We start from the raw sequence: 22716 nt of genomic DNA, 5'->3' as shown, positions 1-22716 counted from the left end.
TAATGTTTTTGGTACGGCAAAAGTAACATTTAAGATAGTGCCTGCTCTGTATCACCTTGGAAGTGTGACTATTGATGAGCAGACTCCTTGCCAACCCACAGTGGGACAGGTAGCACAAGTTAGCATTAAGAATTAGCACTCAGGCGAACAGTATATACTTTCTGTACACATACCAGAGCATGACACTGAAGAGTAGAAAATTATCATCATCATATAATTCTGCAACATGCTTTACAAAGCATTTTCATGTCATCTCATGTAATACCACAGAAACCCTGTTGTGTCAATGTTGTATTTCCTTAGGTTTTGGCCTTCTATCAGTGTGTCATTGGTCATTAGGAAACCAATGCTTGAGGAAGATGGAGGGGAGATTGAATACATTTACTTATGCTGAAGTTTGCTGTTCAGTTACAGTGGACATATTTGTTTTACCTGCCCAGCATCCCTGGATTTCTTTTAGGGAAGCATCTGTTCCTCACTGCAGTGTAAGTTGTTTGAGTGGGATGAACTTCACCCTCCCCTACTCCAGGGTTTTATATGGAGTCAGGCCCGGTCAATGACAGAACTCATAGTTCAGCCTGGCCAGGCATGGCTCAGTGGTTGAGCATTGACCTAGGGTCCAGGAGATCGCAGTTTGATTCCTGGTCAGGGCACATGCTCGGGTTGCAGGCTCGATCCCCAGGGGGAACCTGCAGGAGGCAGCCGATTAATGACTCTCATCATTGATGTTTCTCTCTCTCCCTCTCACTTCCTCTGTTTGAAGTTAATAAAGATGTATTTTTTAAAAAGCCAAAAAACTCATAGTTCAGTGATCAGCATGACTCAAGCAAAGCTGAGAAGGAGCCTTGGGGATTTTGCTGGAGCTATTTAGAAAGAGGTATTCTCTTTGAGACTGCAAATGCTAAGAACCACACTAACCTGCAATTGCCAGTAGACAGATTTATCATCACTGGAGGAGACTGATAAAAATATAGCTAATATAGAGGAAACCAGAGCAGAGATGTAGGTAAAAAGTCCTCAATCTAGCAATGCCCGAGTGTCTGGTTTCACCCCTTAGGTTCCTCAGATGTGTAAACTTTTCTGACACGAAGATGTGTTATGGGTGAACTGGTGGGAGTGGGATATGAACATCTTTTGTACAGTCAACTCAATCTAAGGGCAGAGTATCTGGCTTATAGATGAAGAAAGGTTAAAAAAAAACACACACAGAGGTTACATTGTGGAAAATGTAAAGAGCAATTCAGTGAAAAAATTTAATTTTTTGAGGACATTAATTGGAACTACAAGGTAACCCATGGATGTCACATTATACATATCACCACAGGAGAACACCTTTTTGCCTTGCCACTAATACCTATGGTGAAGGACAGCTCATTTGGCTCTGGATCCCCAGACTGCCCAGTTGGGGCCTAGAAAAGAATTAGGTAGGGAAAGAGATAAAACAGGGACAAGGAGCTTCCAACTTAAGTCCTGTTGTAATATTTCCTCTGAGAAAATAAAACAATTTTAATAGATAAATGAACTAGTTAATTCCAACAATTTGAATGTTTGGTATTCTTACACCGCCATCTTTGTACTTTTGTGTGATATTACATTGTCTTCCTAAAAGCCAGATGTAATTTAAAATTTACACTCAATCAGTTTTTTACCCTATCTTGCCTAGTTTTTTTTTTTTTAAATATTTTTATTTATTTCAGAGAAAGGGAGAGGGATAGAAACATCAATGATGAGAGTCATTGATTGGCTGCCTCCTGCACACCTCCTGCTGGGGATCAAGCCTGAAACCCAGGCATGTGCCCTGAATGGGAACTGAACCTCAATCTCCTGGATCATAGATTGATGCTCAACTGCTGAACCATGCTGGCCAGGCTTGCCTAGTTTTAACTGTATGTTTTATATGAAGTTCATTTTTCTCTCCCTTCCCCCCACCCATTTACTCTTGCTTAGTGAGTGGCGCATGTACTTGACTGGACTCTTTGACAGAAACATCCTTCCTCTACTCTATCCTTCTTGCAGATACACGGGCTGTGGAGAGTATTCTTCAATTCCTGTCTCCAGTTGTGAAGCCCAGATGAACAATTAGAAATGTGACTGGTTTCCTGAATGATATGGGTATACTTTATGGTTGGTCTTTATCTCTTAAAATATGCTTAAATTAGGAGAATTTAAAAGCAATTTACAAAAGTTTCTGACAATAAATATATAAACATCTTTATTGACAGTGGGCCAATAAGAGCAGTCAAATTTAGTTTATGAGTAATCAAAAATGTATGAAAGGCAGACTGCTAAAACTTCCAAGATTCATGTCAAGGTACACACACACACAGTTGGATTGACCACCAGGTATAAAAAGAAATACTGAAATGCAAAGAGCCAGAGTTCTCAGTAAAAAACAGAACAAATCCTTTAATGCCACTTAAACTGCAATTAGGTTACAAACTTGAGTCTCTGGAACTATCAGATAGCTCCTGGTTAAGTGGTACTCAGAAGAAGAAGAAAAAAAAGCAGATTCCTTAAGGTCTGAAGGAGTGTAGGGTACAGCACCAGCTAGAAGCAAGAGTAGAAAGTGAAGCACCTTCGCTATCATGTTTCTTATCAGGATGCTTAGTTCTTAATCAGTAAATAAAAGGGATGGGGGATAGTTACTCTTAATTTCTATTGATGGATGCTTAGCTACTTGCTTTAGACTAAATGTGTGCCCCCCAAATTAAAGTTGAAACCTAATTCCAATGTGAAGGTATTAGGAGGTGGGGCTGTTAAAAGGTGATTAGGTTTTGATGGCAGAACTCTCAGGGATGGGTCAGTACCCTTATAAAACAAGACCCAGGCCTCAAGCCTCCCCTTGCTCTTTCACATAAGACACTGAATCTGATCTTGGACTTCCTAGTCTCCAGAACTGTGATACTGTTGAATATTTATGTAAGTCACTCAGTCTATATTTTGTTATAGCAGCCCAAATGGACTAAGACATCACTTCATTAAAATGGGAGGAGAGAGATTCTACATAACTTATTGTTCCAGGTCCTTTTCAAGGTCACATAATTGCTAAGCAGAGGTGACAGAATTAAAATCCAGCTTTGAAAAGCTCATGATTTTGTCAAATTTTGGGCTCCAAATGATGCATTTATTTTTCACTCAAGCATTTGGCATGTTGAGAAATATCAAGTATTTTAGGCTTTCCAGAGATATACACTCTCTGCTGCAACTACTCAACTCTGCCATTATAATATACAACAGCCAAACACAACTTGTAAATTGATGAGTGTGGCTGAATTCCAATTAAACATTATTTACAGAAATAGCAGTAGATGCACTTGGTCTATGGGTCCAGGCCACAATTTGTCAACTCCTGCTTTAGACCAATATCGAATATTAAGGTGATGAAAGGGTTGAGATCCCTTTCATTTTGTTCATCAGCCATTTTCCTAACCTGGTGTCTAAGACCTTGAGTCTTCCCAACCATCTAGACCCCTTTCAATGTTTCAAATTCTTTACAAAACCTTTCCCCAACCCTTTCAGCCCCATTTCTTTCATATTGTTTTATTTCCATCATTGCTGGATTTATGCTCTATCCATCCCTAATGACCTTGCTCTACCACCACTTTTTAAAACTTTATTCTCCTATTGTTCTTCAATAATAGAACTAAAATTTACAGAGAGGGAATTGTAAGTCACAGGGGCAATTTGGAGGGGGCAAAACATGGACTGGTGGTGTTCAATGTTCATAAAAAATTTTAGAAGGGGAGAAATCTATAACTACTTTTCTTTACTTGTTCTACAGAGTGTAATAGATTACTTGCAATAGAGTGACCCCCCCTCCCGACGTTTGTACAGTGTTTAGCTAAATATTTATTTGAATGTTCCCCTGTGTTCCCAATCCCAATACCGGTCTTTGGTCACCCATGTATGTCAACATATCATGTGGTTTCATGCCTTTTCGATCTTCTTTAGGGCTCTGGGATATAGCAAATACTAACCATGATAGAACAAGATAAAAAAAAAATGTGGGTAAAAATGAAGGTCAGAGAAATGGCCAACTTCTTCATAGAGGGAAGCTGTTTATCCTCAAGTGAGTCACTGTCCTGTGAGTTATTTTCCATATGTGACATGAAAGTATGTCCTTGTGTCTCACAGGTGCTTCAGTTATTTTTCTTGACTGGGATCCTAAATATAACACACTGAATCCATCACCTTTTCGGACCCTCAACATCCCAGTGGCTTTTTTTCAAAGTGACAAAGCATAGTTTACATAAAGCAGAATATAAAGAAATGAAATCTAATCCTGTAATTATAGAAAACCAAGGATTCATTCAATAAATGCCAAGGATAAGAAAAGAGGGACTTGATAAAAAAGTAGAGTTAAGAATTTGACCCATACTACTTCAGGGTAACTTTCAAGGAAGTAGAAAATGAAGTTCTATACAGCCGAAGGACCAATTGTCTAAACCTATGACCAGTATAATCCATGTGAACATAACTCAGAACCTGCTGTAAATACATTCTCTTTATGTTCATCAAATTTGAAAGTAGTCTTTAAGGGGAGGGGGGGAATACAAAGCATATTACAACTCTTAACCTTTAACTTTTTATAGTTAATATAAAATAAATGACACTGGAGAAATGACACCATCTGTAAATCTTGACTTCTATTTTGGATTCAAAGAGGAACAACTGTGTCTTCCTGATGATAAGGATATGAACCCTCTGCTTAACCTAACAAATAAGAACTTCCTTACAAAGTGAAAATCTATAACAGGGCTATGATGTGAAAAAGAGAAACTGGATCCCCCAATGATTATATTGCTACCCATTCGTAAGGATTTCTTGAATATCCATAAAAGGATAGGATATTAGGGAGGGGTTAGGGATCAAAATCTCTGGCTAGTAGCTTTCATAATTATCAAATCAATGTATACGAGGAACATTTTGTTTATGGCTCAAAAATCTGTACTATGAAAGTAAAATTAGATGCATACAAAATTGGTTTGTAAGCAGCATTTTAAGGGTCTTCCATTTAAACACTCTTGGATTTAATGCAGTGGTAAAACCAACTTACATTTAATTCACATTTAGTAATTTTTCAAGGTTGCTCTTCTGTATGAACTCTTTGATGTCTGATGAGGGATGAACTGCACTTAAAGCTTTTCCCACATTCATTACATCTATAGGGTTTCTCTCCAGTATGAGTTCTCTGGTGTTGAATAAGAGCTGATGAATGAATAAAAGCTTTTCCACATTCATTACACTTGTATGGTTTCTTCCCAATATGAATTCTTTGATGTTTAGCAAAATTTGAACTCCGGCTGAAGGTTTTCCCACATTCGTTACACTCATACGGTTTCTCTCCAGTATGAATTCGTTGATGCTGAACAAGATGTGTGCTCTGACTAAAGGTTTTTCCACATTCACTACATTCATATGGCTTTTCTCCAGTATGAACTCTCTGATGTTTAGTAAGGGATGAGCAATGGCTAAAAGCTTTCCCACATTCCTGACATTTATAGGGTTTCTCTCCAGTATGAGTTCTTTGATGTTTGATGAGTGCTGAGGAATGAATGAAAGCTTTATCACATTCATTACATTCATAAGGCTTCACTCCAGTATGAATCAACTGATGCTGTACAAGATGTGTACTTCGATTAAATCCTTTCCCACATTCACTGCATTCATAAGGTCTCTCTCCAATGTGAATTCTCTGATGTATTGCAAGGGAGGAGCTTTCTGTAAAGGCTTTCTTGCATTCACTACACTCAAAGAGAATTCTAGTATGAGTTCTCTGATGTTTAGTTAAATTAGCTCTATGGCTAAAAGATTTCCCACATTCATTGCAGGTATAGGGTTTCTCTCCGGTATGGACTCTCTGGTGTCGAATAAGCACTGAGTGGTAAGTGAAGAGTTCACCACAATCGTTACATTTGTGAGGTTTTTTCTCTTTATAGGTTCTCTGCTTTTTCCTTAAGTTTGATTTCTGTTTCAATCTTTTTTCAAGTGTATGAAAGGCATAGGATCCTTTTGGAACTCTGTCTTGAGTGAGGACAGACTTTGGACTAAAGTTTTCCCAGTATACATCATGCTCATGAGCTCTTTCTTCAGGGTGTGAATTCATGTAAGTAAACATTTCTCTCAAGTGTCTCCCCTGTTTTCCCTGCTGATTCTCTAACAAATTTTCACATTCAAGAGTTGTTTCCAAGCTGGTATCATAGACACTATTCCCTGTCAGTCTGTCTATTATTGCAACCTGGCATGATTCTTCTTTGGAAAAATCTTGCACTGAAGTTGAATCTTTGCTCTCAGGTCTACTCTCTGAGTCTGAAAAAAATTGGAAATGCAAATTTCCTTCATTTTCTGTGCTCAACAAAAAGGCAGTTCTGTAACAGGTAAAAGTTAATGAAGGCAAAAAGCATGCCTTCAATGAGTAAGTGGATTTGACTCATGAGATGATTCACAAAGAGAGGCAAATGGAGGGACATGCAGAGTGTATGCAAAGAAAATAAACAGGTCATATCCAGGAGAGTCAATGGGAGAAAGATGACCAGAAATAAAGAAGGGATGCAGATGAAGCAATATATCACTGGGTGCACAGGAAACGAGCATACTAAAATCAGAAAATGAGCATACAAAAATACTACTGTAATAATAAATATCCAGGCAGTTATCACCTTAGTGTTGAGGACAGTTATACCTTTTAAATTTTCAATCATCGAATCCCACTCACATCCAAATATGCATTCCATTTCCAGTTTAATCTTCCCTAATGATGCTTTTCTAATACACTCTGATCAAAGAGCTCCTATGAGCTCCCAAAGATATAATGGCAAATATGTGAAAATTATACATGCACAAGATTATTCATTACCACAGTAACTGAGGTAGCAAAAACTTGGTAACATATCAAATATCCTACTATAGAGAACTGATTAAATAAATGATGGTGTGTACATACAATGGAGTACCATGGAACTTTTAAAAAATAAGAAAGATCTCTACATATTGCCATAAAGTGACCTTCAGGATATATTAAATACCCCAGCAAACCATGAATTAGTGTGTATACTCTGCTACTTTCTGTGTAGGGAAAAAAGGGGAGATACAAATATATAGACATATTTGGTTATATTTTCTAAAACCAAGGACAGATCAATAAAAATGGTTACCTACATGGAAAATAACAAAACAGAGGAGGGCATGGATGGAAGCTGGACTTCTCTAAATATACCTAATATAAATATATTAGAATTTTTATATCCAATATAAAACTATAAAGCTAAAACAATTTAAAGACTGTGGTTTAAAGAATAGAGCAATAGAACAGAACAGCAAATTCAGAAGTTAACTCAAGTATATATAGGAAATGAGACTATAAAGGTGTTATTTTAGTCAATGAACTATAGACAATTTGTTTTTCCAACAAATGGTGCTATGACTGATTAAACATTTAGAAAAAAATTAAGTTAGACCTGTCCCTTATTCCATATAGCCAAATGAATTCTATTCACTCATCTCTCTACTCTCCTACCCATTTATTCAACAATTATCAATTGAATATCTACCATACACTAGGCACTGGGGAAAAAACACACAGTCCCTATACACAAGAGAGAATTTAGTCTAACATTCACAAATACATATAAAATTGTACCTATAGTAAGTATTACGTAATAAAAGGCAAGTGATGCTATGAAAGAATATAAGGGAATCTAGGGGATCAGGGAAGACTTCCCTGAGGAAGTAAAACACAGCTGAAATGAAAGTGGGTTGGGATTCAGGTGAGTGTTCCAGGTAATAGGTCTAAAAGCACTAAGTCGAGTGCTTCAGGTAGAAGGAACAATATGCACAAAAGCCCTGAGAGGAACATTCAAGAAAAGCATAGTGGGAGACAGCATGGACTTTGAAATCAGAACGCACAAATTTAATCCCAGCGCTGACCCTTACTAGCAGTGTGACCTGGGGCAAGTTATATTTAACCTCTCTACAATTATCTGTAAGATGGGGCAATAACAATACCTACGTCATGAGAAATAATAACACCTACCTTAATAAGCATTAAATGAGAATAATTATAAAGCATTTAAAACTGACACAAACTAAAAGTGCTACATATAAAATATAAATTGATGCAAGGTTAGTATAGGTAGGAAGAAGAGGTCTCAAAGTATGGTCTGTGGACCCCTGAAAGTATGTAAATTCAAAACTATTATTTTCAAAATAATAGTTAAGTGCTACCTTTTTCATTGTCATGACATTTGCACTGATGTTGCAAAAGTAAAAGTGGTAAAACTGCTCATGTCTTAGCATGAACCAGGACAATGACACCAAACTTACTAGTAGTTATTGTGTTCTTTACACCATGTACTTTACTAGTAGTTATTGTGTTCTTTCCACCGTGTACTCTTGGTTAAAAAAAAAAAAAGCCAGTTTCATGTAAAGATGTCTGAGTAAACAGTATTATTGCTATTATTTTTAAATCCTCACCCGAGGACATGCTTAGAGAAAGGGAGGGAGAGAAAAACACAGATCTGTTGCCTTCTGTATGCTCCCTGACTGGAGATCAAACTTGCAACACAGGTACGTGCTCTGACCAGGAATCAAACCAGCAACCTTTTGGTGCACAAGACAATGCTCAACCAATTGAACCACTCCCGCCAGGCAACAGTAAACATTAATTTTAGAAAACTTCAAATCTTGAGAACATGCCTTTTTAATGTTCTGGACTGATGAAATAGGAAATATCCATACAGCAATTCTGGTCATATCACAGTATGACAGTTGTCTTGAAGTTGTCCCGAGATAGTCTGAGTTGTGAGCTGAACTAGCCACTTTCTTCATGGACCACATTTTTTCTTGGAAGAACAACTGACAGACAAATTATGTTACCTGTGTTGGATATTTGACAGATATTTTCTTAAAAAAGAACAACGTGATCCTGTCACTTCAAGAAAAATTTGAGCTTTCAGGAAAAAAATCAGAATTTTGAAAAACTTTTAACTACCATTGATAGCCTGATAGCTAGTCCGGGGCCCGACAGCTGGTCTTCCTAATACTTAAAAGACTTTTCTGACAAGGTCAATGGTGGTATCAAAAATTGTTATTTAAAAAAATTTATTAATTTTAGAGAGAGAAAGGGAAAGAGAAACATCAATTTGTTGTTCCACTTATTTACGCATTTACTGGCTGATTCCTGTACATGCCCTGGCCAGGGATCAAACCCACATTTTTTTTTAAAACATATCTTTATTGATTTCAGAGAGAGGAAGGGAGAGGGAGAGAAAGAGATAGAAACATCAATGATGAGAGAGTCATTGATCAGCTGCCGCCCACAAGCTGGGCATGTGCCCTGACCGGGAATTGAACCCCAATCTCCTGGATCCTAGGTCGATGCTCAACTGCTGAGCCATACCCGGCTGGGACAAACCCACAATCTTGGCGTATCCAGACGATGCTCTAACCAACTGAGCTACCTGGCCAGGGGTGTTCTTTTTTTAATATTGTATAATGTAACATGTCAATATTTGGAAGATCTGCACAACTCAGTGAACCAATATTTTCCAAAATATCAATAGATTTTAATATAAGAGTATGAAAAATCTATGGGTATGGTTTCAGATGCCACACTGTTAACTTGCTTTAAGAAACTACCACTTGCTCAGTTTTGGTGTAGTATCAGAACAGCCATTAAGTGTCAAAAGGCTATAAAGCACTCCCTTTCCAACTATATATCGGTATGAGGCTGGATTTTCTTTTTCTTTATTATTTTTTTAATCCTCACAAAGGATACGTTTTTATTGACTTTAGAGAGAAAGAGAGAAACATAGAATAGTTGCCTCCCATACACCCCCAACCGGGGATCGAACCCAAACCTTTTTTGTGTGTGCGTGTGTATGGGATGATGCTCTAATTGACTGAGCCACCCAGCCAGGGCTGGATTTTCTTCATACAGGTCAACCCAAGTAACACATCACAACAAATTGCATTCAGAAGCAAATGTGACAACATAGCTGTCTTCTATTAAGCCATACATTAAAGAGATCTGTGAAAATGTAAAACAATGCCATTCTTCTCAATTAACATTTTGTTGTTGCAGAAGATAGCTGCTTTTATAAAAATTGCTATTTGTATTAGCAGGTGATGGATGTATAACTATTATTTTAAATGATCTAATAGTTTAAAATCTTTCTCAGTTTTAATTTCTAATCCAGTAAGTATTGGTAGATGTAACTCATAAACAAAAGCTCTTTAGGGTCCTCAGTAATTTTTGAAGTTATATTAGGTCCTATGTTGCCAAAACACTTAAGAACTGCTAAAATCGAGTAAAAAAACAGAGGGAGAATAGGTGTAAAATAAGGTTGGAATAACAAGAAAGAGACAGATTTTGCAAGACATTGAAGGCGTTAAAGATTTTGGTTGTTAAGAGCAATAGGAAGCCATTGAAATGTTTTACGCAAAAAGGTGCTATCATTAGATTTGTATTTTGAAAACATCACTTTCATGATATAAAGAATGGAGAGTACATGGAGGCAAAGGGGGAATCAGGGAGATTATCACTACAGTCCAGCAAATGAAAGGGAGATAGAAAGGTATGTTAACAATGAAGAAATATTCAGAATATAATCAGATAAATACAATAAAGATTTGGATAAAGGAGAGAGAGGGAAACGTAAAGACTGTTCGTAGATTTATGGCTTGTAAAATTTGGTAAGACAGTGAGTGTCACTGAGACAATTACTGGAAAAAGATCCTATTAGGGGCTGGAGAATTTGGACATATATCAGGCATTCAGTTTTAAATATGTTGTATTTGAAATATCTTTGATATAAGCAAATGGAGACATCAAACAGTTACACAAATGTTCAGAACAGGAGCCCCAAGGAGTGGTCTAGGATGGAAACACAAATTTAGGATTCATCTAGATAACCAATGATAATCTAGTTATGAAAAAATATGAGACTGCTGAAAAAGATAGGAAAGGCTGCAGAAAGTGACCAGTTGGACAAATCTGGCCCTCAGACAATTATTTGTTTGGCCCACACTGTTTATACAAAGTTTTTAGATTAGTTGCCAACAGTTAAAAATAGGATGATTTCACATAAAATTCAAACTTTGGGTTTCTCTTAGAAAATTCCCCCCCAAAACTGATGCATACTGAATGACAACCATTTAGAGCAGAGGCTGGTAACTACAGCCCACTGCCTATTTTTCTAAATAAAGTTTTATTGGAGCACAATCATACCCATTCATTTATAAACTGCCTATGATTGTTTTCATACTACGAAGGCAGACTGAGTGGTTGTAGCAGAGGCCATATGTCCCACAAATCCTAAATTATTTACCATTTAGCCCCTTACATAAAAAGTTTGCCAACCTCTGAGCTAAAGCTAATGGAATAATCGCTACCCTTTACAGCAAATGGTCTTCAGTCTGCTTGCTTCACTCAGGTATATCACCACCTGGCCCATGTAGGCACTCGGGTTTACGATTCCAGATATATAGAGGAAAGGGAGATTCAACCCAAACACTGAGCCATTTAAACATTTAATTGTTCAGAAAAGATTCTAAGATACAATCAGAGAAGTAGAGGCAATTACAAATGAATTAAAGATTTAAAGAATAAATTAAAAGACAAATACATTAGAAGAGAATAGAAGCAAATATTTCTATAATTTTGGAGTGAGAAAGGACTTTCTAAGCACTAATTAAAACACAGAAAATAGAAGATTGTACATTAAAAACCACAGGCAAAAAAATAAAACAGTACATTAAAAACAAAAAGGCAAAAACTAAAACAACTGTACTATAACAAAGAATATTTCATATATGAAGAGTTCTTAAGAATATGGCAATGTCTCCCACCGAAAAAAAAAGGAGAATGGAGGTGAATAGGCAAATAACAAAAATGAGCAGGCCTACAAGGTAAAACAGACATATCCACATCACAGGGGAAGGTTTTAAAACTCCCCAAATGGTCAATAAAAGAATATTAAGATTACAGACCCTGTAACACAGAAACCCACACCTGAAACCTATATGTTCATACGAACCATTGTCACCCCAATACATTTTATAAAAAAATAATAAAAAGATATCCCAATTTAAAAAAAAAAAAGAAAGAAAAAAGAAAACAATATTAAGGAAAGATTTTCTTTATGAGATATACATACACATACATATAGTAATTAAAACAGTTTGTTACCGGAACACAGATAGACAAGTAAACCAGAGAACTTATGATAGACCCAAGAATACATGGGACCTGGGTTTACCACAGAGTTACCATTACAAATCAGTGGCAAAAGATAAGATTTTTCAATAAATAATGTTGGACTATTGGCTTTAAGCATAAAAAAAGATAAAATTCGTCCCCTATTTCACACCATGTAAAAAAACAAACTTGTAAAACAAAACTTGAATATTTTAGAATAAAGTACAGATTATCTTTGATAATGGAATAAGGAAGATAATTCATAAAAAGCACAAAATACTGAAAAAATTAATAAATTTGGTAATACTAAAAATTTAATATTTTATATGCATAAGACAGGATAAAGTAAAACAAGCCACAGACTAAAGAACTTTTTCTCTCACTGATTTATAATGGTATTTCTGTCATGTATTAGTACTTAAAATTATACATAAAGAACCCCAACAAATAGAAAAGATGTCAATGGCCCAATTTCAAAAAATGGGCAAAGGACATCAACAGGTAATTTATAAAAGAAGAAAACTAAATAGCTAATACCCATACAAAATACTCACTCTCTCTCACAATCAGAGAAATGTAAATTAAAAATTATGAAATACCATTTCATACTCATCAAATTGACAATTGCTAAATCTAATAGTGTCAACTGCTGGCCAGGATGGTGGTGGGATCCTAGCAATTCCTAATAAAGTGAAACGTGATATCTTCAGACCAGCAATTCTTATTTTGGTTATCTACCTGAAGATAGTTACTACTCTCAAGATGAACATGGGGAGTCAATAAAGGAATGATCACTGCAATTCTCTTAGTAATGGCAAAGAAATAAAAATAAATTAGTTTATTCATACAATGGACTTACTCCATAGTAGTTAAAGTGAATAAACAGAATATATTTCATATATAGTAACACGGGTTAATATCAAAATATAATGTAAAGTTTAAAAAAATGGGTTATAAAAGTATAATACTATATATATATTTTGTACATATTTATATATATGTACATACACTCACACACACACACACACACACACACACACACACACACACACACACACGCTAGGACATTTCACACCAATTGCACAAATTGGTTATTTCTAGAGAGAAAAAGAATAAAAGGACTTTAACTAAACCTGTAATATTTTTTTTATTTCTTAAAAAGTAAAAGATACCACACACTGCCCTAGCTAGTTTGGCTCAGTGATTAGAGCATCGGCCCATGGACTGAAGAGTCCTGGGTTTGATTCTGGCCAAGGGCACATAGCTCAGTTGTAGGCTTGATGCCCAGCCTCAGTCACGGTGCATGCAGGAGGCAACCACTCGATGTCTTTCTCTCACATTGATGTTTCTCTCTCTCCTCATCCTCTCCCTCCCCCTTTCACTCTCTCTGAAAAGCAATGGAAAAAATATCCTCAGGTGAGGATTAAAAAAAAAAAAAAGACCTATAAGAATGGCTAAAATTAAGATAACAGACAATATTAAGTGTTAGTGAGGATGCAGAGCAACTAGAATGCACATACTCTGCTAGTAGGAATGTAATTGGTACAATACTTTGGAAACTTTTTTTTTTAATCCTCACATGAGAATATGCTTTTCATCAATTCTAGAGAGAGAGGAGAGAGGGAGAGAAAGAAAGACGGAAACAATGTGAGAGAGAAACATTGATTGGTTGCCTTTCATATGCACCCTGACTGGGAACTGAACCCGCAACCATTTGGTGCTCAAGACAATGCTCTAGCCAACTGAGCCATACCAGCCAGCGCACTTTGGAAACCTTTTGACAATATCTATTAAAAGTGAACGTGGAACTACCCTCTGACCCAGAAATTCTACTTAATGTATATATCCAACAGAAATGCATATATGTGTTCATCAAAAGACAGAATGTACATAGCAGCACTACTCATATAGCTAAAAACTGGAACTACCCACATGCCCATCTCAGGAGAATGGATAAACTGGTATGACATAATGAAAGACTGTATAACATGAATGTATCAGTAATTTCAGTGAAGGAAGCCAGGCACAAGAGTACATAGAATAGGATTCTGTTTATATAAAGTTAAAAAACAGTCAAAATGAATCTGTAGTATTAGAAATCAGGATAAGATTACTCTAGTAAAGAGGGAGGTGCCTTAAAGAGAGCACAAGGTGCTTCTAGGGGTGCTCATGCTAAGGTTGTTTCTTAATTTGGGAGCTGGTTACATGGATGTGTTCAATTTGTGAAAATTCATAGACCTATACAGTTATATTTTATTTATTTTATACTAAAAAAAAAAGGAAGAAAAAGAGGCAAATAAAGCAAAATATTAGCACATTTGATATTTTTCTTGACTTTTGTATATATTTAAATTGCTATATAATTAAAATATTAAAAAAATAATAGCATATAGGTACTTCTAATAGTCTTTCTTAAGCACTGAAAAATGCCAATTCACTGTCCTGAGGGACTATTATTTCTGAAGACTCCCATCTATCTGACTCACCTGAAGAGCTGCTTTTGGGGACTTTTCTCTCAAGCATCCATGGTTCCTTTCCGTTCTCCAAACTGTAGTTCTCAGGCTTGGAAACTGGAAGCCCTGCTCATTAAAAATTTTAAAAAAAGAAAGAAATAGGACTTAGCTATTTGTGATGGGCACAAACATCTATCCCAGAGCATAGTGTCAAACCTGTGATCTACAGAGAGGACAGAAATTACAGAAGATCTAGAATGTAAGATGGACCTTTACATGAAGCTTTAAGTATTTGTAGCAGGCACCTGGGCCTGGTAACGAGTTTATATGCACTTGAAAACACAAATGTTTGTGCCTGTCAAAAAAGAAGAGAACTTCTTTTTTTACTGAGGAAAGAACTTCTTTTTCTCTTCTAGGGAGATGCTGCAGATCAATTCTTAGCTTAGGGAAGAAGTTGGAGAAGATGGGACCCCAGGGGCAGCACCACACGTTGTAACTGGTAACTAGAATTTTTGTCTCTGTTTCTCCTTTCTTCCTTCTTTAGTTACTAGAACCCACTTCTTAGGGAATTTATTACATGAGGTCTGGGAGGGACTAACATAGTTCTTCCCACACCCATACAAACACATATACGCGTATGTGCGAGTGCATGCACATACACACACAGGTGGGCACAGGGTCCAAACTGCCAAGAGTACCCTATCTCCATGGCTCTAGTAGTTTCACTGATCAACATGGGACCCTATTGCCGAAACTCTCAGGATAGAAGCACTACTTTTTTCCTTAACTCTCTAACTGGAAGAATAATAAAATCTGAGAGTTGCCAACGGCCATCTCTGCCACATGGGGGGATCCTAAGAATAAAGTCAATACAGGGCAAAGCCAAAACACATGATTAAAAAAAAGAAAAGAAACTCCTGATTATGTATTTGATTCTCTGAATCAAGATCCCCCTTCCACCCCTTGGGAATGGAATCTAACACCTGAACTCTATCTAGACCTATCTCTCCTAATTAACAGAAGCCTTCATCTTCGAGGGATGGGCTCCAACGCTGTTACCTGAGGACAGTGGTGAAAACCCAGTGCAGCTGGGAGAAGGGGCTGGAAAATAAAAGAAATATTTACCCATGGAGGAAGGGTAGGGATACAGACCAGGCCCAGCATTATGAGTTAGGGAAGACAGAAATATTTATAAAGTTCACACTTTCTAATCTAGGTTCACAATGTCCAGCTAAGAGTGAGCTTAATCAGATAAAAAACACCCCATCTTTTCCCACCTCCCATCAACATGCTAATAGGTTAACACTTTTGCAGAAAGACAGTAACTAACTGAAATTAATGCCATAAAACCACATTTTGAGGGCACAGATGAGCAATAACACTTGGGCTACAGTACTTGACAGAAGCAAACATATGATGTACTACTCATATCCACCTTCATGATATTTTCAAATCATGGTGTGGGCAGTAGAGTATGAGTAAAAAGCAAAAGTCTTACTGTTGCTCAGAGACTGCAATTTAGTTTTATCAAACGACTATTATTTAAGAAACACAACCAGCCCGGCCGGGCGTGGCTCAGCGGTTGAGCATCGACCTAGGATCCAGGAGATTGGGGTTCGATTCCTGGTCAGACCACATGACCAGGTTGCGGGCTAGGCAGCCGATCAATGACTCTCTCATCACTGATGTTTCTATCTCTCTCTCCCCCTCCTTTCCTCTCTGAAATCAATAAAGATATGTTTAAAAAAACACACATAAAAAAACCCCATAACCAATAGAGAGAGTAACTATATAGAAGCACAAACACCATTCAACCTTTTTGAGTCCTGAGCTGTGCATATGAAAAGCACAACTTTATGTTACCCAGTAGACCACATAGCTAGGGGGACAAAAAGCAGAGGAGAGATGTTAGAAACTACAGATTTCTAGAAAGTGAGGTTGTACTTTATCCCATATCAATATGGACAAGCTGTCAGTGTGGGCTTTTAGTTAAAAACCCGTAAGGCCACAAACTTCAAAGAAGAGAAATACCTTAAATGTAATTTCCCCTCCCTAGGGGTAAGCCTTGCAGCATAGGAGTAAAGGAAAAACTAAAACAACCATCTGAAAAACAAGCCAGGCAAGATCAACTGTTACTCAATTCCAGAAGATAGTCAGGAAAAGGTTATCTCTCTTTAAAAAATAGATACATTTATTTAACTTACGATAAAGGTTTAAGAAAAAAAAAAAAAAGAAAAAAAAAAGAAAAAAAAGGTTTCCCCCCCTTTAAGCTAGTGTAAATTAGGATTCTGTCACTTGAATCCAAAGAATCCTAATACAAAACAAGCATAGACAGTTCACCAAGAACCTAGAACAGAGGGATTTTTCTCTGGGTCCAAAGGGATTCACACTTTGACTCCTGAATGGCAAAGTGAAGGCTTTGTTAAGCTATTTCACTTTCAATAAGGTAGTGAGGTCCCGTAAGCAGACTGCAGAGTCACAACGAGAAGTCATCCTTACAAAGTGAGACCAGGTTCCTATAGTTCTCCAGCATCACGTCCCTTTGTTCAGGATCCAGCTTCCCCCACTCCTCTGGGGTAAAGTCCATGGCCACATCCTTGAACGTCACGGGTGCCTAAGACACAAAACAAACTTTTGTTTGCCATCTTTCACTTGACAGCATCCCTTTCACCCCCCAGTTGCTGGTGTGCTGGAGCAGAGGGATTGAATACATTCAAAAGGGAAAAATGACAGTGATGACAAGTGTTCCAATAGTGTTCAGATTCTAAATAGCCTATGTAAAGTCACTGGGTACCAGTTATGTGCCAAGCATGCTGTGCTAGGTTCAGTATAAGAACCAAAAGAAATACAACCATGGTTTCTCCATTGAGAAACTATAATTTTTCTGGGGAATAAAGAGTTAAAACATGAACCAATGAGTAAACAATGGAGTTTGGCAAAGTAAACAAAATACAGGCAGGGTAGGGAAAAAAGGCAAATCTACACAACCCTTCTTGCTAGTCCTCAATAAAAGCTTGAAGAATCAATCTAGCCAATAAGAAGATGAGTTGAAATACAGACCTTGTGAATGGAGAAGTCATGGAATGAAAAGACTGGCAGTAAGCACCAAATCCAATTAGTGTGGAATTAATGCAAGGAACAAGCATTAACTGAAAAATGATGGCGACAAACTGATCAAGCGTATAGGTATAACTCATACATGTTTATGTGTAAATACCACAGAATTAGGTTTCTATAAGACAAAAAAATACAAAGGTGTAAGGAGGTAATACATGCCTTTTTATTTATTTATTTTTTAAAAAATATGAAGTAGTTTATTTTTATATTTTATTCATTCTTAGAGAGGGAGGAAGGGAAAGATAGGGAGGAAGGGAAAGATAGGGAGGAAGGGAAAGAGAGACAGAGAGAAACATTGATGTGCAAGAGATACATTGATTGGCTGCCTCCTTAAGGGGGGTCGAATCCACAACCTAAGTATGTGCCCTGACCGGGAACTGAACCCGTGACCTTTGGGTGCATTAGACGACACTGGGAATAACATTCCAAGGTTGTTGAAATAAATTATATCAAATTCTGTAACTGGCTAGAAAACACTTTCTATTTAAACATTCACGAAACATTTGCAAAAGTAACGAAGTAAATTTAAATAAATTCCAAAGCATAAATAGAACAGAGCAATAACTGATAATTGGAAAAAAAAAATCAGAATATCAAAATAATAAAATAAAATGCAAAACCAATGCCAAATTGCTAAAACATTACTCAGAGGTAATTCATAGCTTTAAACACTTCCATTTCATTAAAAAATAACGTAAATAAATGAACAAAGCATACAGGTCAAGTTAGAAAGAACAACAAACTAAGAAAAACAGGAAGGATTACAGGATAAAAGCAGAAATTAAGAAGGGACAAGAAAAACAGGAAAGCTGGGAAACCTAAATAAGGTCAATAGGTTACAGTACTGTATTAGTGCTAGTTTCCTGATTTTGGAAAGTAAAAATAAAGTGAGGTAAAATGCCAACTTTCAGAGAATATGAATGGAGAGTACATAAGAAATCTTTCTACCATTTACAACATTTCTTTAAGTCTTAAAGTATTTTAAAATAGTTTCCAAAAATGGACATAATCTGAGACTTAAAAAAACAAGAATCGCCCTTGGAAAATAAAATGTAAATCACTAAGTAGCCACTAAGTAGACAAGAGATTTTGAGGAAAAATGACCGTGCTCTTACAATCTGCATATCCACAGCTAAAATGACACTCAATGGGAATAAACTTCCAGACCATTAGAAGAAAAAAACCAGGACAAAACTGCAAACCATTGCACAACAGGCAGAAAACAACACAAAAGAAACAAAGAAAGCATAGTAAACAGAATTATAAAAACCACATGGCAAAAAAATTTGAAACATACAAGTAATCATATTAATGTGAATGAGATAATTTCCCTTTAAAAAGGGGGGGGGGGGGGAGCCTAATTCTGCTTCCACAAAGACACTCCTAAAAACACCCCAGAGTTGGGGATGGGAGGTGGGAGAATTTGAAGGAAACAGCACATGTCCGAACATAGTGCAAGCTGAACAAAAGCATATAGGAAAATATGCATCAAACTGTTATCCTCAGTAGGGAGCAGTAGGGGACTGAGTTTGGTGGGGGAAGTGATATTACTTTCACATTTACATGTTCACGTTCTGTTCACCTGGTTACAACAACCAAGGATTAAAACATTAATATTTTTTAAAAATCTAATAAAGACATAAATCAATCCAGGCTAATTCTAATAAGATGGCCATAATATTTGCAACACACCAAATCTAACGCAATGCAAAAAGGAGGAAAGTTTTTAAAAATGTCCATAAAAGGTTCAATCTACCCCGAGGCTCTAACAGTCTTGAGTCTAACAGCAGTGTTCCTCTGGCTGCTGAGCCTGCCGCTGTAGTTAAGGTAGTATTAATTCCACCTCTGATTCATGGGCGGTATATGTGTTTCCATGTGTGTGGAGGTATATTCCACAGGTCTGCCCAATCTGAGAGTTACATTCAGATCTGGACAATAACTGGCCCAAGGATGGGGCTAATACCCGTTAAAGAGTTAATCCCTGGACTTCTGGAATGACTGGGAGGGAGGAGGCCCTTTCTGGTCTTCAAGGTGGGAAGGGGCCAGTGCTAAGAGAAAAATGTGCTTGGGAGGAAAACCCACACAGAGAAGAAAAGGGCAGTGAAATGGAGAAAACAGGTTCTAATGTTACTACTTGAGCTCTATTTCTAGTCAGACCTGGATTTTTCAGTTGTTAGTCAATAAACACCTTGTTGCTTATGTCAGTTTGAGTTGAGCTTTTTTTTATCAGCTGCAACTTAAGTTTCTAGACTAGTAAAGTTTTCAAAACCAAGGTAAGGCAGCTGAGAAACCAATGAAGACATGGAAGTATATAAGGATCCTGAGAAGTCACTTTTACAAAGGGTACCAATGTGCACTATGGGCTTTTTACACTTGGGATCACAGTAGCAAAGAAAAAGGCTAATTCAGGAATCTTTGGGTGGTGGCATGCCACACACATCACAGAGAGCTCTTTTCTCTTACCCAACTTTTGAAATAAAAATTTCAAATATACAAAAAAGTTGAAAGACTAATACACAAATCACCCATATAGTACAACCACCACATAAATTCAACAATTCTTAATACTTGCCCTTGTAGGATAGATTGTAAAGTAAGCTGCTTCACTTCTAAACTTGCCACTCATCACCTTGGAAGGCTGGATTTGAACTCTAAATGAAGCCTTCCATATGTTCTCCTTTTCAAGCGCTCCTTTGAACTTTCGAGTACTTATTATTTTCATAATTCACTCAGCACTAAAGATGCTTTCTTAAATTCTTACTTAACAGTCAAATGTATGTTGTTTCCCCTACAGAAAAATAAATTTTAAGGTATGCCCCACATTTTCTTTTAAGTTTCCTAAATTGCCAAGCTCAGAAATTTGCATACAAGGAAGAGTAATACTCCTCACATGCCTGTTGACTGACAATAAATACTAGATGCAGAAGACACTATGGATTAGTAGAAAACATTTTCTACTGAGTCCATTAGCCCCCTAGTAGTCTTAGAATTAGAATTCAGCTCTCCAGATGGGCTCTAATAGACAAAGAAAAACCATATCGAAAAGAAGGGGGTGCGTTTGTACTCTGAGAAATAAGGTGGAATTTCAATAACCAGTAGAAACTCACACTCACCTGGGATCTGGCAGTGAGGCGCAGAGCTGCCACTTCTCCATTTCCTGTGCTCCTTTCTTGGGAAAACAAAGAATCCTGGGAAGACATAGCTAAGGGCAAGAAAGCAGTAATTATGGGATCTAAACCCGTCTTGCGATTCAAATTTACAAGACAAAATCCCTCCACCATACTAATGATGCTCCCTACAAACACTGCAACTGAAGGGAGCCCAACTCCTGATCCTGGGATCATGGAGAATGTGCAGGAATGCTGCTACTTGAGGGCTTAAATTCATTGTTGCTATAATCATAACACCTACTGGTAGGTGGCACTCTGTAATCTAGAAATTAGAATAAGTCAGTTTATTTCCAAGCTTAATGTAATTAAATTAAGAAAACTAGGCCCAGGTCTCAAAAATCACCCTGCAAGCTTATTTTAAACATAGATTACTGGATCCCACTTCCAAATAATTATTAGTTGAGTCTGAGGTGCAATCTAGAAATCTAATAAGCACCCAGGGGTAATTCTGACATGAGGTCACAGACCAAACTTCAGGAAAAACCGGGTTAGTCCGTTACTGACCTCTATCCCTGTTTTCTACTACGCAAAACAAAAATATATGCGCTACTGAAATCGTAAGATTATTGTGCAAAGTGAAATAACAGATGTGGGGAAATATTTTTTTTTGCCAGCCAAAAAGCTAAATTCTCAGACTCACTGATAGTTTGGTAAAAAGAACGTGAGAGAAAAAGTACCTGAGGCTCGCCCGTGCCTTAGAAGCTCACATCTGGCCCCCATTTTGGGGCGACTCTGAAGGTTCCACGGTGCTCCCACGCCAAGCCCCCCGCTCACTTCAGGAGCCCAGCCACGTCCCAGACAAAGGAGGCTGGCGGGGCCGCCCGCCCAGGGCCACCTCCCGAGGCGCCGCTCTCTCCGCGGCAGAAGGCACGCGCCCTTCCGTCCACAACACTTCACTTCAGCCACCCTCACCTCTCCTCTCGGGCGTTCCGGCCAAATCCCGCTCCATCGTCACCAGTCCGCCGGCTTCTGAAGATTCCGATCCCGCTCCTCAGTTTGGACCGCTCCGCACGCCACAGAGGGGCCCGGCCCCCTCCCGCCTCCCCTCGGGGTTCCGCTGAAGGCTGCGGTCAGGTCCGGCCCCGCGTCGGCCTCGGCCCTAGGATGCCGGCACCGGGAAGCCCGGCACAGGACCCCGGAGACTAGGTCCTCAGGTGCCCGCCCCTGCCTCCGGGAGCGGTACCCGCGGGGACGAGCAGCTGCAGGAGATGGCGCCGGGGCTGCCGCGGAGGCACAGGCGCCGGGCCCGGGGCTCTCGCAAGCCCGCGCCCCGCCCGTCGCGCCCGCGGGCCCCGCGCTCGCCCCCGCGCCCCCGGGAGGCTGCCGCGGTGGGAGGGATTCGGCCGGAGCGGGAGGGGCTGGGCTCAGGGTCCGCCCATCGAGCCCCTTTCACAGACGCGCGCTCCAGCCCCGACTCTGCGCAGACTGACGCCCCGGGGGCCGCCGCCGGAGCCACCGGAGAAAAGCGGCCTCGGAAAGACCAACTCACCTCCCATCCGGGCTCGACAAAGGCTACGAACTTCTCGGGCCAGCTCGGCGTCGCGCATGCGTAAGAAGGAGGGGGCGAGGCCGGCGAGCGGCACTCAGCCCCAGAACTACGATTCCCAGAAGCCTCTGGGCGAGGCCCGACGCCGTTTCTCAGAAGGTGGGAGCACGCGCGGCGCCGTTGGGGGATGCGAAGGCGAGGCCGGCTCCTTCCTTCTCGCGAGAGCGTGGGGCGCCGGCCACGGCCGGGTGCTGGGCGCCGCCGAGTCCGTCCTAAGCTGGTCTAACGTACGCT

The 22716-nt window shown here is 38.7% G+C and overlaps 1 protein-coding gene across 4 annotated transcripts; it reads right to left on the bottom strand.

Annotated features, from left to right (window-relative positions):
* Window positions 1-768: 768 nt before the first annotated feature.
* Window positions 769-22505, bottom strand: ZNF286A (zinc finger protein 286A). 4 transcript variants are annotated; one of them, XM_081161701.1, is made up of 5 exons: window positions 22426-22504; window positions 20880-20968; window positions 17149-17263; window positions 14683-14775; window positions 771-6309 (listed from the first exon to the last, which is right to left on the bottom strand). In XM_081161701.1, the coding sequence occupies exons 1-5, from the start codon at window positions 22481-22483 to the stop codon at window positions 5081-5083; spliced, it is 1584 nt and encodes a 527-aa protein (XP_081017827.1). In that variant the 5' UTR covers window positions 22484-22504; the 3' UTR covers window positions 771-5080. The 4 variants fall into 4 exon arrangements, with proteins under 4 accessions (XP_081017830.1, XP_081017827.1, XP_081017828.1 ...); XM_081161702.1 differs by lacking the exon at window positions 22426-22504 and adding an exon at window positions 21614-21828; XM_081161703.1 differs by lacking the exon at window positions 22426-22504 and adding an exon at window positions 21849-22419 and having other exon boundaries at window positions 772-6309.
* Window positions 22506-22716: the final 211 nt, after the last annotated feature.

The sequence above is a fragment of the Miniopterus schreibersii genome (assembly GCF_964146895.1).
Source record: "Miniopterus schreibersii genome assembly, chromosome: 16".
NCBI lineage: Eukaryota > Metazoa > Chordata > Mammalia > Chiroptera > Miniopteridae > Miniopterus > Miniopterus schreibersii.
Note: the sequence above shows the minus strand (reverse complement) of the source record. Positions and strands in the feature narration are given on the sequence as shown.